Source organism: Mastigoproctus giganteus, chromosome 3 (genome assembly GCF_048544385.1).
Source record: "Mastigoproctus giganteus isolate SK-2022 chromosome 3, ASM4854438v1, whole genome shotgun sequence".
In the NCBI taxonomy this organism is placed as follows: Eukaryota; Metazoa; Arthropoda; class Arachnida; order Uropygi; family Thelyphonidae; genus Mastigoproctus; species Mastigoproctus giganteus.
The window spans coordinates 241057744-241074192 of NC_143577.1; the positions used below are offsets into that span (position 1 = coordinate 241057744).

General features: G+C 38.2%; 1 protein-coding gene across 3 annotated transcripts in view; it reads right to left on the reverse strand.

Annotated features, from left to right (window-relative positions):
- The window catches only part of LOC150088952 (uncharacterized), a 112859-nt gene that overhangs the window by 57135 nt on the left and 39275 nt on the right, over positions 1-16449 (reverse strand). For all 3 annotated transcript variants that reach the window (XM_090370963.1, XM_090370964.1, XM_090370962.1), the window contains exon 7: positions 14491-14542. In XM_090370963.1, coding sequence (XP_090227089.1) covers positions 14491-14542 — 52 coding nt within the window. The remainder of the gene's footprint in view (positions 1-14490; positions 14543-16449) is intronic.

Here is a 16449-nt window from a genome sequence, read left to right on the forward strand (position 1 = left end):
CAGCTGATCAAGAGTTCTTTTACAACCACGTGTAGTTCAATTTCCTTTTCCTGTCATTAACAAGTTGATAACATTTTATGTACAAATTTTTTCTTGCAAACTTTTTTGTTTATGATATGTGTAAACTTGTGCTATTTTTGAAAGATTTGGTGTGTATGTCTAAAGATTTAAATACTTTCAAAAATTGTTACATGTAATTATATATATATATATATATATATATATTATGCATAATTACATTATATATATATAGTAAAACAGGTAAATCAAAGAATATTTAATGCAGATAAATTAGATAATTTTTGTTAAACCCAGCTGTCCTGCTCAGGTCTAATTTAGATATAATGTCCATTGTATATGTCCATTAATTGTCATAATCAGATCAAACATTTAATGATGCACTGTACTGGCCTCAAATCATGTTATATATGTAAGCCTGTCTTTTTGTCACAGAACATCTGTGAAATTGATCTTCACAGAACTGTAGTTTTCTTGTAAATCATCCTGAATATGCTCATTAGAGGATAGTCACACATTTGTATGTTTGTGTGTGACGGTAGTTCAGTAGAAACCTGCCCAGAGCACACCAGTCAAACATACCACCCCATACAATCTAATGACTCTATTAGAGGTATAATACAAGGCTTCAGTTAGTTGCATTACAAAAGTTAGTATGACTGTTCAATGGAGTAACAAGTGGCAGTTCTGATAATATATCACACCAGATTACACTTCTATCCGAGGCAGATCAGCATACTGTGATGCAGTTATGAATGCAGGAACCTGCAGGCATTCATTGGCCAATTCAGGCAGTGTAGAGAATGCTCATTTCTCAGGAACAATGGTTAAACCCTTTAGCAGATATGCTAAATTTTTTTGAGAATCATGCTCGCATTCACAAAAAGTAACCCATTTTATAATCTTAAAAACTGGCAAGAAATAATCCAAAATTGACCACTTTTTGATGCTATCTTTATTTTCAATATATTATGAACAAAATTCAAAAAATATTTTTTACTACATTTTCAAAATAAAAATATACTGAAAACATATTTTTAATAATTTTTTTTAAAATACCCCACACCTCTGGAATGCTTTAGCCATGCACTCTGTTAATGCTGTTTATTGTCACCTGCATTTAGGCATTATTTTCACTGTTGTTATAGCTGCTGAAAGCAAACCAAAAAAACTCACATTGTCAATAAATGGATAATAGTCAGATGCTGAAGTAACATGGAAAGCCAGCAACACAAACAATTAAAGAATTCTACTAGAAAACACAAAGTCAGCATGCTTCAGTAATTGGATATGAGAAATCCTACTGATTTGAAATTCTCATTTTACAAGTGCATTAATTAGGCTTAAGAAAGTGTGTTATTTTATACTTTTTTTCAGCTAAACTAATTTAAAAACAAAACAATGGTGCATATCAAAAGTAAAATCCATAAGGAAAGAAAACTAAAACTCACATTGATGAATCTTTAAAGGATATTTAAATTTTATATTCAAGCAATTTGGTAGACATTTACCATCAGCATGCCAAGTAGATAGTTAAGGAATGGTGCAGCCAGTTTTACCAACTGTGACTGTCCCTCAGCATTTACAGCAATATCATGATGCAGAAAATGCTTTCCTACAGAAAATCTTTGTTAGTGATGAAACCTGGAGTGACCATTAGAAACCAGAATCAAAGAGAACAAGCATACAGTAAAAACATCTGCAGTCAGCCAAATGCAAAAAAATTCAATCAAACAATGATTTCTGTCAGCAAGATTTTTCTTTTCTTTTCACCAAGGATACCTGCTATTATCATTAAAAGAGGCATAATATGCAAGAAAGCAAGCTTATACAGAATCACAAAAAAAAAAAAAAAACCCCAACCTCCCCATTTCACCCATCCAGTCACTCCAAATGTTTGTTTAGTTCAGCCTTAAATTTATTTAAGCTATCAACTTCCACAACAACAGATGGAAGTCTGTTCCAGCAATCTACCTGCTGGCTAAAGGCGAACTTCCGCACATCTATTCTACAACTGTCTTTCCTCAATTTGAATCTATGCTCCCTCAGGTTGTTACTCTGAGCAAGTGGAAGAATCCTATCAGCACTGGGCCTGCTTAAACCATTCAAGGCTTTATAGACCTCAATCAGATCACATCGAAGGAGCCTAGTCTCCAGATGCAGCAACTTGCAGAATTGAAGCCTCTCTTGGTAACAGCAACCCTTTATTCCTCTCACCAATTTTGTTGCCCTTCTCTGTACTCGTTCTAGCAATTCTACATCCTTCCTAAAATGAGGCCTCCAGACCTGTATGCAGTACTCAAAATACCTGACAAAGCAAAATTCCTAAATATCATTGACAAGACTCCATGATCTGCTCTGGCAGCCCATCTGCACTGCTCAGAGAACTTCATATCTGACTGCACAATTATACCCAGGTATTTTTCATTCTCCACTTCCCTGAGCATAGTACTACACAGTTGGTACGTTTCTCTTCGGTTACTGCTACCCATATGCAGTACTTTACATTTGTCAACATTAAACTTCAGTTGCCACTTCCCAGTCCATCTGCCTAACTTTTCTAGATCCTGTAGCAGTAGCATGCTGTCTTTATTGTCATTAACAACCCTGCTAACTTTTGTATCATCTGCAAACTTGGATATTAAGCCTGATACACTTTCATCAATATCATTGATAAATATACAAAACAACAATGGGCCCAGCACTGAACCATGGGGGACCCCACTAATAACATCAGTCCATGTAGAGCAGTGTCCATTTATTACCGCTCTCTGCAGTCTCCCACTTAACCATCCCTTTATCCATTGTAACAACTTCCCTTAATACCATACCGCTCCAATTTGTACAGAAGTCTTCCATGTGCAACAGTATCAAAAGCTTTCTTGAAATCCATGTATATGATATCAAAATTATTTTTTTGCATCCAGTTCCTTTGTGACTGCATCATAGTATACAATCAAATTGGTCAGACAAGACCTCCCCTCAACAAACCCATGCTGTGTCTGAACTATTACTGCTGTTCAGTCTAGGTGATCCTGCAACGCTTCTTTAATGAGTGACTCCATTATTTCCCCCGGAACAGAAGTTAAACTAACAGGTCTATAATTATTTGTGTCACCCATTGAACCCCCTTTGTGAATTGGAGATACATTTGCACATCTCCAGTCCATGGGGACCTCCCCTGAATCCAAAGATGCTCTCATAATTCAGTATGCTAAGGGTTTGCATACTTCCCTCGCAGCCTCCTTTAATATAAATAAATAGATTCCATCCACCTCAGGTGCCTTTTTTATATTTAACTTCAATAATTTCTCCTCCACTTTGCTCCCCATTATTACAAAATCATTTAGCTCCCTGTTAGAGTTTAGTAAACTTTCTTTCTGTACAGAATTCCTCATGTGTGAATGTAGATGCAAAATACTCATTCAGTTTGTCAGGTATGTGAGCAGGATCATCAACAGTCGAACCACCAATATTAAATGTACCAACCTGATTCATCCCCTTCCTTCTAGAGTTTATATAAGCAAAGAAGTCTTTGTTGTTTTTCTTTGCATCCTTTGCCAAGGATTTCTTGTAATTAGCCTTCACTTGCCTAACCTCCTTTGTGACTTGATTACAGACTAGCTTATATCTGGCATAGGCTTCTGTGTCACCTGATAATTTATATGCATCCCATGCATTTTTCTTCTCTGCCACGAGCCTCATTAGTTCATCTGACATCCATTTATGTCTAAATCTTGAACAGTATTTCTTAGTTGGTATGAAAAGCCTAGTAGCTTCCAAGATTAATTCCTTGAAGGCTTCCCATTTAAATTCACTTATCATCAGTTGATCCCACCGTATAGAATTTAAAAACTGTCTGAGACCACTGTAGTCACCTTTACGAAAACAAAAACCCTTCCCTTTACCCTTGATGGTAGTTACATCTTAAAGTAAATTCCACATCAGTACACTGTGATCACTGTCACCTAGTGGTTCCTTTATCTGCAAATTCTTAATGCATGAATAATCACTGCTGATAATCAGATCAAGAGTATTACTCCCTCTGGTTGCCCCTCAAACATGTTGCTTTAGAAAACAATCCTCCAATAAATCCACAAAATCTTGCTAGCGTGTGAGTGACCAACTCACAAGTTCTAATCAATATCTGGAAAGTTAAACTCCCCCATTACAAGACATTCTGGTTTACTGGCCCACCCTATTTCTCTGCACAATTGTTTGTTGTACTCATCAGAGTCATTAGGCCTACAAGACACTCCTACTCTCATTTTCCCTTTCCCAGTGTTTATGTCACACCAAACTGACTCAACATTGCACTGTCTACCCATGTCAACTGGATGCAGTTCCTTAGATTTCATGTGTTTCTTAAATAACAACATAACCCTCCTCCTTTCCTACCCTCTCTATCCTTTCTGTACACACTGTACTCCACAAATTCCAATTCTGCCCTGCTTATATCTGTGTGATACCATGTCTCTGATATCCCAACAATTCTGCCTTTGATGTCTTGACCAGAATTTCAAATTCAAATTTATTTACTATACTTCTAGCATTGGTGTACATGCAAGTATACATGCACCTGTTCTTACTCTTAGTTAACCTAACACTGCCCATGTATTTACTTGTTCCGTGATGACTCCCAGCAGCTATTGAAATTCACAGCAACTTTCTCTCTAGGTTGCTGCTCATTACAAATAGAAGCAGTGCAAGAATCACTTTCGCCTCTGCTTGTGGCTATTGTTAAGCTTTTAGTCTGTGAATACCTCTAAGCTAGCAGTTTTCTGACCCACCCAACACTGCCTTGATAGCATCAGCAAATATTCTTGCACCTTTCTATTTAAGTGTATCCCATCTCTGTAGAATCAGTCTCGCCTGTTAGCAAGCACAGATCATGCTAAAAAAAATTCTACCCCATGAGCCTTGCACAATCTCTTCAGGGCCAAATCGATTTACAAGGCTCTCATCATATACTTCCTCTTATCGTGTCTGGGCAGAATTGCAAACAATTTCAAATTTAACCCTAACTCGTGACTTTTTTTCAACACTGACTGATGCACTTATTAAGTAAATCAGTAGATCTCTTACTCTTAAGTTCATTAGTGCCAACGTGTACAACAATATCATTTTTTGTGTCCTTAAAAGATAATATCTGCCCTACAATGTCATCAACTTTTGCCTCTGGCAGACATATCCTAGTCCTCTTCCACCTATCCTTTTTTGCATTTGGAGTCTAAGAAACTTGGACTGTCCATTAATGTACAGCAATACATTAGAACCCTTGAATGCCTGCATGTTAAGAATAGGCATCCAGAGAAGCTAACTTGCAGAATAACACATACTCTTTTATGGTGAACATCATAAAGATTAAGTTGCTTAATTAAGCTTGTGGAATGCCTCCCCGCAACATCCACATCTTTGGGATACTGACACAGGCACCCAAGGGATGTTGATTCCAGTCAGATAATCAAGTGAAAAAATTTCTTTGTGAATTTTTCCAGCAGCAGTCTTCAGAATTCTTGAAGAAAAGCATCCCACACTTGGGAACTGGGAAGAATGAATGAAGGCAGTGATTTTGTTTAACTGAGCTCAACAGATATCATGTAATTATCAGCATTAAGAATCTGCAGATAAAAGAACCACTAAATGACAGTGATCACATTGTACTTATTTAGGATTTACTTGCAGATGTAACTACTATCGACGGTAAAGGTAGACATTCTGCTATCAAGGCAGAGTTAGATGGGAAAGAAAACTGCTAGCTGGGGGGGGGGATACACAGACTAATAGATTAACAGTAGCCACTGGCAGAGGTGATTCTTGCACTACTTCTATTTAAATGCAATTGAGCAGCAGCCTGGAAAGCAAAGCAATGGGAATTTCCAGGACTGCTGGGAGTCATAGCGGAACAAGTAAATACATGGGCTGTGTTAGGGTAACTAAGAGTAGAAACAGGTGCATGTATACTTGCATGTACACCAATGCTAGGAGTATAGTTAATAAATTCGATGAGCTTGAAGTGCTAGTCAAAACATCAAAGGCAGATATTGTTGGAATATCAGAGACATGGTTTCACACAGACATAAGCAGCGCAGAACTGGAATTTGGGGAGTACAATGTTTACAGAAAGAATAGACAGGACAGAAAGGGTGGAGGGGGTTATGCTGTTAGTTAAGGAATGCAAAATCTTAAGGAAGTGCATCCAATTGATGTTGGTGGACAATGCAATGTTGAGTCTGTTTAGTGTGACATAAGCACTGGGAAAGGAAAAATGAGAGTAGGTGTGTGTTATAGGCCAAATGAATCTGATGAGTATAATGAGCAATTGTGCAGAGAAATAGTGGGCCAGTAAATCAGAGTGTCTTATAATGAGGGGTTTTAATTTCCCAGAGATTGACTGGAATTTGTGGGTTGGTCACTCACACACTAGCAAGGCTTTTGTGGATTTATTGGATGATTGTTTTCTACAGTAGCATGTTCGGGAGGCAACTAGAGGGAGTAATACTCTTGATCTGATTATCAGTAGTCATTCTTCGTGCATCAAGAATCTACAGATAAAGGAACCACTAGGTGGCAGTGATCACAGTCTGCTGAAGTGTGATTTACTCAAAGAGGTAACTACCATCAAGGGTAAATGGAAGGGTTTTTGCTTTTATAAAGGTGACTACGGTGGTCTGATACAGTATTTAAATTCTATATGGTGGAACCAACTGATGATGTTACCAACAGCAAATTCAAAATGGGAAGCATTCAAAGAATTCATCTTGGAAGCTACTAGGCTTTTCATACCAACAAAGAAATTTGTTCAAGATTTAGGCCTAAATGGATGTCAGATGAACTAATTAGACATGTGACAGAGAAGAAAAATGAATGGGATACATAAAATTAACATGTGACACATAAGCCTATGATAGATATAAGCTGGTCTGTAACCAAGTTACAAAGGAGGCTAGGCAGGCGAAGGCAGATTACTAGAAATCTTTGGCAAAGGACACAAAGAAAAACAGCAAAGAGTTCTTTAAATAAATAAATAAATTTTCTGTTTATACTCCGGCACGACAACCAAGTCAGTAGAGTTTACAATAAATCGTCAATACAAATATTTATCGTATTTAGTAGTCACGGGCTTGAACCCCGGTCCACTCAAGGAACGCGTGCTGTGCACTCGCGCTCCTGACCACTGGGCTACGTCAGGCCTATATACTTATGTAAACTCCAGAAGAAAGGGGATGAATCAGATTGGTCCACTTGATATCGATGGTTCAACAGTTGAGGATCCTGCTTAGGTAGCTAACAAACTAAATGAATATTTTGTATCAACATTCACACATGAGAAGTTATTCAGGGAGTGGAATGCCAGAGGTGTATTCAACTCTGGCAGTAAGCTAGACAATCTTGTAATAACTGAGAGTAAAGTGGAGGAGAAATTGTTGAAGATAAACACAAGAAAGGCACCTGGGGTAGATGGAATCTATCCAGTTATATTAAAGGAGGAGGAAAAGGAAGTAAGCAAACCCTTAGCCATAATTATGAGAGCTTCCCTGGACTGGAGATGTGGAAATGTGACCCCAATCCATAAAGGAGGACAAAGGGAGACAGGTAATTACAGACCTGTTAGTTTAACTTCTGTTCCAGGGAAATTAATGGAGGCACTGGTTAAAGAAGCATTGCAGGATCATCTAGACAAGACTTCAGTTATAGCTCGGACACAGCATGGGTTTGTTAAGGGGAAATGTTGTCTGACTAATTTGATTGGATACTATGATGTAGTCACAAAGGAACTGGATGTAAAGAATAACTTTGATATTATATATTTGGATCTTAGAAAAGCCTTTGATACTGTTGCACATGGAAGACTGCTGCACAAATTGGAGCAGTGTGGCATTGGAGGCAAATTACTGCTATGGATAAAGGGATGGTTGAGTGGGAGAAGACAGAGAGTGGTAATCAATGGACACTGCTCTTCGAGGAATAATGTTATTAGTGGAGTCCCTCAAGGTACAGTGTTGGGTCCATTATTGTTTTCTGTATTTATAAATGATATTGATGATGGTATAATCAGGATTAATGTCCAAGTTTTCAGACGATACAAAGATTGGCAGGTTTGTTAATGACACTAATGACAGTACACCTGCAACAGGATGTAGAAATGTTGAGCAGATGGGCTGAGAGGTGGCAAATGAAGTTTAACATTGACAAATGAAAAGTACTACATATGGGAAGCAGTAATCCCAGAGTAACATATCAACTCTGTGGCAACACACTGACAGTGGTAGAGAATGAAAAGGACCTGGGGGTAATTGTGCAGGCAGATATGAAGTTTTCTGAGCAGTGCAGACTGTCTGCAAGAGTAGCTCATGGTGGCTTGTCAATGATATACAGGAATTTTTCTAGCAGGGATAAGGAGGTGATTATCCCCTTGTATAAGGCAATGATCAGGCCACACCTTGAGTACTGTATACAGGTCTGTAGGCCTCATTTTAAGAAGGATGTAGAGCTGTTGGAATAAGTAAAGAGAAGAGCAACAAGATTAGTGAATGGAACAAAAGGTTGCTGTTACGAAAAAACTGCTAGATTGGGGGGATACAAGGACTAATAGATTAACAGTAGCCACTGGCAGAGGTGAAAGTGATTCTTGCACTGCTTCTATTGGAATGAGCCGCAGCCTGGAAAATAAGATGCAGGATATTTCAGAGACTGCTGGGAATCATTGGGGTACAAGTAAACACATGGGTTGTGTTAGGGTAGCTAAGAAAAAGAACAGGTGCATGTATACTTGTGTGTACACCAATGCTAGGAGTTTAGTAAATAAATTTGATGAATTTGAGGTATTGCTCAAAACATCAAAGGCAGATATTGTGGGGATTTCAGAGACGTGGTGTCACACAGATATAAGAAATGCAGAACTGGAATTTGGGGAGTACAATGTCTACAGAAAGGATAGACAGGATAGGAAGGGAGGAGGGGTTATGCTATTAGTTAAAAAACACATAAAATCCAAGGAAGTGAAGCCAGTCGACATCGCTGGACAGTGCAGTGTCGAGTCAGTTTGGTGTGACATAAGCATTGGGAGATCAAAATTGAGAGTAGGAGTGTGCTATAGGCCTAATGACTCTGATGAGTATAATAAGAAACTGTTCGGAGAAATAGAGTGGGCCAGTAAATCAGAGAGTCTTATAATGGGGGATTTTAATTTCCCAGATATTGACTGGAATTTGGGGGCTGGTCACTCACACAGTAGCAAGGCATGCTGATCTACATCAGCATGTTCGGGAGGCAACTAGAGGGAGTAATACTCTTGATTTGATTATCAGTAGTGATTCTTCATGCATTAAGAATCTGCAGATAAATGAACCACTTGGTGGCAGTGATCACAGTGTGCTGAAGTGGGAGTTACTCAAAGAGGTAACTACCATTAGGGGTAAAGGGAAGGGGTATTGCTTTCGTAAAGGCGACTACAATGGACTGAGACAGTATTTAAATTCTATACAGTGGGATCAACTGATGATATTGCCAACAGCAAATTCAAAATGGGAAGCATTCAAAGAACTTATCGTGAAAGCTACTATGCTTTACATACCAACTAAGAAATATTGTTCAAGGTTTAGGCCTAAATGGTTGTCAGATGAACTAATGAGGCATATGGCAGAGAAGAAAAATGCATGGGATACATACAAATTAACACGTGACACGGACGCCTATGATAGATACAAGTTGATCTGTAACCAAGTTACAAAGGAGGTTAGGCAGGCGAAGGCAGATTACGAGAGATCCTTGGCAAGGGATGCGAAGAAAAACAGCAAAGAGTTCTTTACTTATGTAAACTCTAGAAGGAAGGGGATGAATCAGATTGGTCCACTTGAGATCGATGGGTCAACTGTTGATGACCCTGCTCGGGTAGCTAACAAACTAAATGAATATTTTGCATCGACATTCACACATGAGGAGTTATTCAGCGAGGGGAATGCCAGAGGTGTATTCAACTCTAGCAGTAAGCTAGAGAATCTTGTAATAACTGAGAGCAAAGTGGAGGAGAAATTGTTGAAGATAAACACAAGAAAGGCACCTGGGGTGGATGGGATCTATCCAGTTATATTAAAGGAGGCAGCAAAGGAGGTAAGCAAACCCTTAGCCATAATTATGAGAGCTTCCTTGGACTCAGGGGAGGTACCCATTGACTGGAGATGTGCAAATGTGACCCCAATTCACAAAGGGGGATCAAAGGCTGACACAAGTAATTATAGACCTGTGAGTTTAACTTCTGTTCCCGGAAAATTAATGGAGGCACTGGTGAAAGAAGCACTGCAGGATCATCTAAACAAGACTTCAGTTATAGCTAGGACACAGCATGGTTTTGTTAAGGGGAAGTCTTGCCTGACCAATTTGATTGGATACTATGATGCAGTCACAAAAGAACTGGATGCAGGGAATAACTTTGATATTATATACTTGGATCTTAGAAAGGCTTTTGATACTGTTGCACATGGAAGACTGCTGCACAAATTGGAGCAGTGTGGCATTGGAGGCAAGTTGCTGCTATGGATAAAGGGGTGGTTGAGGGGGAGAAGACAGAGAGTGGTAATCAATGGACACTGCTCATCGTGGACTAATGTTATTAGTGGAGTCCCTCAGGGTTCAGTATTGGGGCCTTTATTGTTTTGTGTATTTATAAATGATATTGATGATGGTATATCAGGCTTAATGTCCAAGTTTGCAGACGATACGAAGGTTGGCAGGGTTGTCAAGGACACTACTGACACTATGCTGCTGCAACAGGATTTGGAAAGGTTGAGCAGATGGGCTTCAAGGTGGCAAATGAAGTTTAACATTGACAAATGTAAAGTACTACATATGGGAAACAGCAACCCCAGAGCAACGTATCAACTCTGTGGTACTACACTGACAGTGGTAGAGAATGAAAGGGACCTGGGGGTGGTGGTGCAGGCAGATATGAAGTTCTCTGAGCAGTGCAGACGAGCTGCAAGAGTAGCTCATGGTGTATTGTCAATGATATATAGGAATTTTTCTAGCAGGGATAAGGAGGTGATTATTCCCTTGTATAAGGCAATGGTCAGGCCACACCTAGAGTACTGTATACAGGCCTGGAGGCCTCATTTCAGGAAGGATGTAGAGCTGCTGGAACGAGTACAGAGAAGGGCAACTAGATTGGTGAATGGGACAAAGGGGTTCTCTTACGAAGAAAGGCTTAAGTTTTGCAAATTACAGTGTCTGGAAACTAGGCACCAGCGGGGTGATCTGATAGAGGTGTACAAAGCCTTGAATGGTTTGAGCATGCTCAATGCTGATGGGATTCTTCCTCTAGCTCAGAAAAATCACCTGAGAGGGCATAAATTCAAATTGAGGAAAGACAGATGTAGGATAGATGTGCGGAAATTTGCCTTTAGCCAGCGGGTGGTTGGTGGGTGGAACAGACTTCCATCCCTTGTCGTGGAAGTTGATAGCCTAAATAAGTTTAAGGCTCAGCTGGACAGGTATTTCGAACGAACAGAGGGGTGAAGTGGAAGTGGTTATTTTTATTTATTTATGTTACTTTTTTTTTTTTTTTTTTTTTTTTTGGCTGATGCTGCATAAGCTTGCTTTCTTGCATCAAATGCCTCTACTAATGCTAAAATGCTAATGCTAAAGGCTTAAGTTTTGCAAATTACAGTGTCTGGAGAGTAGGCACCGGTGAGGTGATCTGATTGAGGTGTATAAAGCTTTGAATGGTTTGAGCATGCTCAATGCTGATGGGATTCTTCCTCTTGCTGAGAATAATCACCTGAGAGGGCAGAAATTCAAATTGAGGAAAGATGGTTGTAGGATAGATGTGCGGAAGTTTGCCTTTAGCCAGCGGGTGGTTGATTGCTGGAACAAACTTCCATCTGTTGTAGAAGTTGATAGCTTAAATAGATTCAAGGCAGAACTTGACAAACATTCGGAGCGAGGGGATGGGTGAAATAAGGGTTTTTTTTTTTGGTTTTTTTGGCTGGTGCTATATAAGCTTGCTTTCTTGCATCATGTGCCCTTGCTAATGCTAATGTTTTTGCTTTTGTAAAGATGACTACAGTTGTGTCAGACAGTTTTTAAATCCTATACAGTGGGACTAACTGATGATGTTACCATCAGCAAATTCTAAATGGGAAGCATTCAAGGAATTAATCACAGAACCTACAAGGCTTTTCATACCAACTAAGAAATACATTTCAAGGTAGAGGTCTAAATGGATGTCAGACGAATGGATAAAACTTGTGGTAGAGAAGAAAAATGCATGGGATGCATATAAATTATTGGGTGACACAGAAGCATTTGGTAGATATAACGTAGATATTTGGTAGATATCAAGTCACAAAGGTGGCCAGGCAAGCAAAGGCAGATTATGAGAAATCTTTGGCAAAGGATGCAAAGAAAAACAGCAAAGACTTTTTCTTTTACTTATCTAAACACTAGAAGGAAGGGGATAAAACAAATTGGTCCACTTTATATCAGTGGTTTAACTGTTGATGATCCTACTGAGGTAGCTGACAAACTTAACAAGTATTTTGCATCTACATTCACATATGAAGAATTCTTTAGGGAATGAGTTGCTGGAAGTTTATCCAACTCTACCAGGGAGCTAAATGATTTTTTAATGACTGAGAGGAAAGCAGAAGAGAAATTGTTGAAGTTAAACATAAGAAAGATACATGGGGTAGATGGGACCTATCCAATTATATTAAGAGAGGCAGTGAAGGAAGTAAGCAATCCCTCAGCTATAATTATGAGAGCATCCTTGGATCAGGGGAGTTCCCCATGGACTGGGAATGTGCAAATGTATCCCCAATTTATAATGACGGATCAAAAGGTGACACAAGTAATTACAGACCTGTTAGTTTAGCTTCTGTTGCAGGGAAAATAATGTAGTTACTGGTAAAAGAAGTAATGCAGGATCATCTAGACAAGGCCACAATTATACTTCAAACACAGCACAGGTTTGTTAAAGGGAAACCTTATTTGATCAATTTGTTTTGCTTCTAGTTCTTTTGTGACCACAGGTCACAAAAGAACTAGAAGCAAAAAAATAATTTTGATATACTTGGATTTCAGGAAAGCTTTTGATACCGTTGCACATAAAAGATTGCCGTACAAATTAGAGCAGTGTGGCATTAATATTAATAGTATTTGCCATATAGTGCAAGGAAGTCACAGGCTTTTGCCAAAAATGGAAAAAAAACAAAAACAAAACTCAGTAGATAAGAAAATACAAATTATAAAATTATATGCTTCCCTCCTCATACAGATAACTATCCAGTTGACCTTTGAAATTATTCAAACTGTCAGCCTCAACTACCTGTGAGGACAACTTGTTCCAGCAATCAACAACTCGCTGGCTAAAAAAAAAAACTCCTACAATCTAATCTAAACCTCAGTCCCTGTAATTTAAATTTATGACCCTAGTTCTTTATAACAGTGAAAACTCCACCTTCATTCATTTTACTAATCCTTCTCAGGCCCTTATAAACCTCAATCAGATCACCTTTGAGGTGCCTGGTTGCCAACCTCTGTAGTCCATATAATTGGAGTCTTTCCTCATATGGGCATCCGTTTTGCCGATCTTACCGTTCAAGTTATCCATCTTTGAACCCTTTCAAGAAGCTCAGTGTCTTTTTTTAAATGAGGTCTCCATACTTGAACACAGTATTCCAAATGTGGTCTTACAATGGCCTTATACAGTGAGATTATGACTATCTCTACAGGATATTATTCGATAAATTATCGACAGGACACTATGGGCTTCTTTCCTGGCTGCCTGTTTATACTGCTCAGTAAACTTCATATCTGCTTGTATCAAAGGACACTGTGAGCTTTCCTTGCTGTGTGTTTACACTGCTCAGAAAACTTCATATCTGTCCATATCATAACTCCTGGATCCCTTTCTTCCTCTGCTATTTTTAATTAAACCCCACCAAGTGTATAATTTATTTGGGGGTTACTATTCCCTAAGAATAAAACCTTGCATTCAGCTACATTAAAATGCAGCAGCAACTTCTCTGACCATCTTTGAAGTCTGTTCAAGTCATCCTGAAGGAGAGCTGCTTGACACTGATCATTAACAATTCTACCAATCTTTGCGTCGCCTGCAAATTTTTACATCATACCTTCTATCCCTTTGTCAACATTATTTATGAAAATGAGAAACAACATTGGTCCAAGAACTAATTCTTGAGGAACCCCACTCCTGACTTTACACAATCTGAAGAATATTCATTAATCATAAACCTCTGCCTTTTCAACTTGGCACCTATAGTTGGGCAAGGTGAAGAATGTAATGCTGTGCTAGCAACTCATGAATGAATAGTGTAAAGCTTGCCTTGTTTACTAATCAGCTGAAACAGAATATTAGTCAGTCAATCATGATCTATCACAATACAAAAATCACTAGATTCTATTTTATATAAAAATATCTAATTTAATTCTAAGAAGAAAAAGAACCATTACCCTTAGATGTGATGCTTTAACAGATTCTCCAAACAGTTTTCTAAAAGAGTCTCTGTAAAAGCAAAATTATTATTATGAAACCAATTTTCATTTAACAAAAATTTATTTTAAAGATGTGTTCTTTGAAAAAATAAAATAATACTTCCAACTATTTACATCAGCTAATTCTCTGATGTTATGCATACAAGACACCTATTTTATCCAAAATAATATGACAAAAATACAATACATATACATGGATATATATTTTTCATATCAACGTTAATGCTAATTACTGAACTAATTTAAAAGTAACAGTGCGGCGTGACATATTTTAGGACTAGTATTCCTGGAAGTAACAATGAATGCTGAACATTTTCAGTCATTCCAGTCACTGGTGGTCTAAATTAGCTCTACTTTCACAAGGAAGGAGCACTTTGTCTAATGCATACAAAGTTAAATAATGGATGGAGTTCTCCCGGATGATACAATAAATACAATGTTTCAATGAGTGGCCATCAAGTAACCCAAACAACATGGCAGAAATACAAGAATACATGGTGAGAATTATTAAAATAACTTTCCATGACGAATTTAAATTTTATAAACTGATATTTATTTTTTTGTCCCTCAAAGGAATACAAAATTACTGCAAAAGTGTATTTGGATGTATTTGATATGGCCTCATTCATTTTCAATTATTAAGGCTAGTCAAAATACAAAATTGCTCGATGTCATTAGGGTGCTCTGGATCAACACCTGGGGGGGGGACACGTCTTATAAATGCATCTTTCAGTTTTAAGGCTAGGTTTTGTAAGCACAGTCTTTCAAGAAGCCCCATAGCCAAAAGTCACAGGATTTATTTCTGGGCTGTGTGGAGGCCATATATCATTAAAACTTAGGCCAATAAGATGGCACCCCATCTTGCTAAAATATAATTCTGTCAAAGATGCTTCATTCATCTAATTCAGGTAGAACAGTGCCTGACAAGTATTTTCCTTAGTTAACAGTTTGGAGTGCAGTTTCAATGTACATTAGGGGGTTCTTCTTTACATAAATGATGCAATTATGGATAGTGCAGTCCCATGAAGCTTAACTCAAATTAAACTCACCCATCCAAAATACATTAAGTTATCAAACGAACACATATGATCTTTAGTGGATATAGATTTAATCCTCCCTATTGTGTTTGGGCCAATATGACCTGGTCGCCTTCTTTTAATGCCCATAAATCCTATATTTATTTAAATATTTTGTTGCCACTCTATGACTTTTACTAATTTACCCTAATAACAGTGTACCTAGATTGATAAAAAAAAAATTTAAAGTTAGTTTTTTTTATAAATGTAATTGTTACACTTATTGTGCTCGGGTCAATAATTAGTGAAAGGATTATAGCCATGAATTAGTGAAATATTCACTAATTCACGGCTACAATCCTATTACCATATGCTTAAAAATAACTAATTTAACCTCTCAACTTCAGTCAAAAATTATATTATCTTCAAGCAAGATAGATCTTGGTTATTTTTTTTTTAGGAGCATTAGCAACTAAGGCCATATTGCTCCGGGGGGATATGCGGTGGTCATTCCCTAGCCTTTCTGCATCCTCCGTATTTGGTAGTCACGGGCTCGAACCCCAGTCTAATCAAGAAGCATGTGCTATGCACTGCTGCTCCTGCCCACCAGGCTATGGAGGTGTCGCATGATAGATCTGACACTTAACAGTGCTCATGAAAGAGTAGCCATACTCTTGGAATCAAGAGTCTCCTCCAGATGCATTCCATTGTAAACCTCCTTAAAAGCTGTTGCCACACATATAGCAATTGGTATCACTCTGACACCGGTTTCAATTTATCTTCTGCCCAATCATCTATGCACGATTCAGGAACTGGAAAACCTTATTTTGCAACTACCACCTCCTCCTGCCTGTTTATTAGGAGACTTTAATGAACATCATCCTTTATGGGGTTCTCCCGT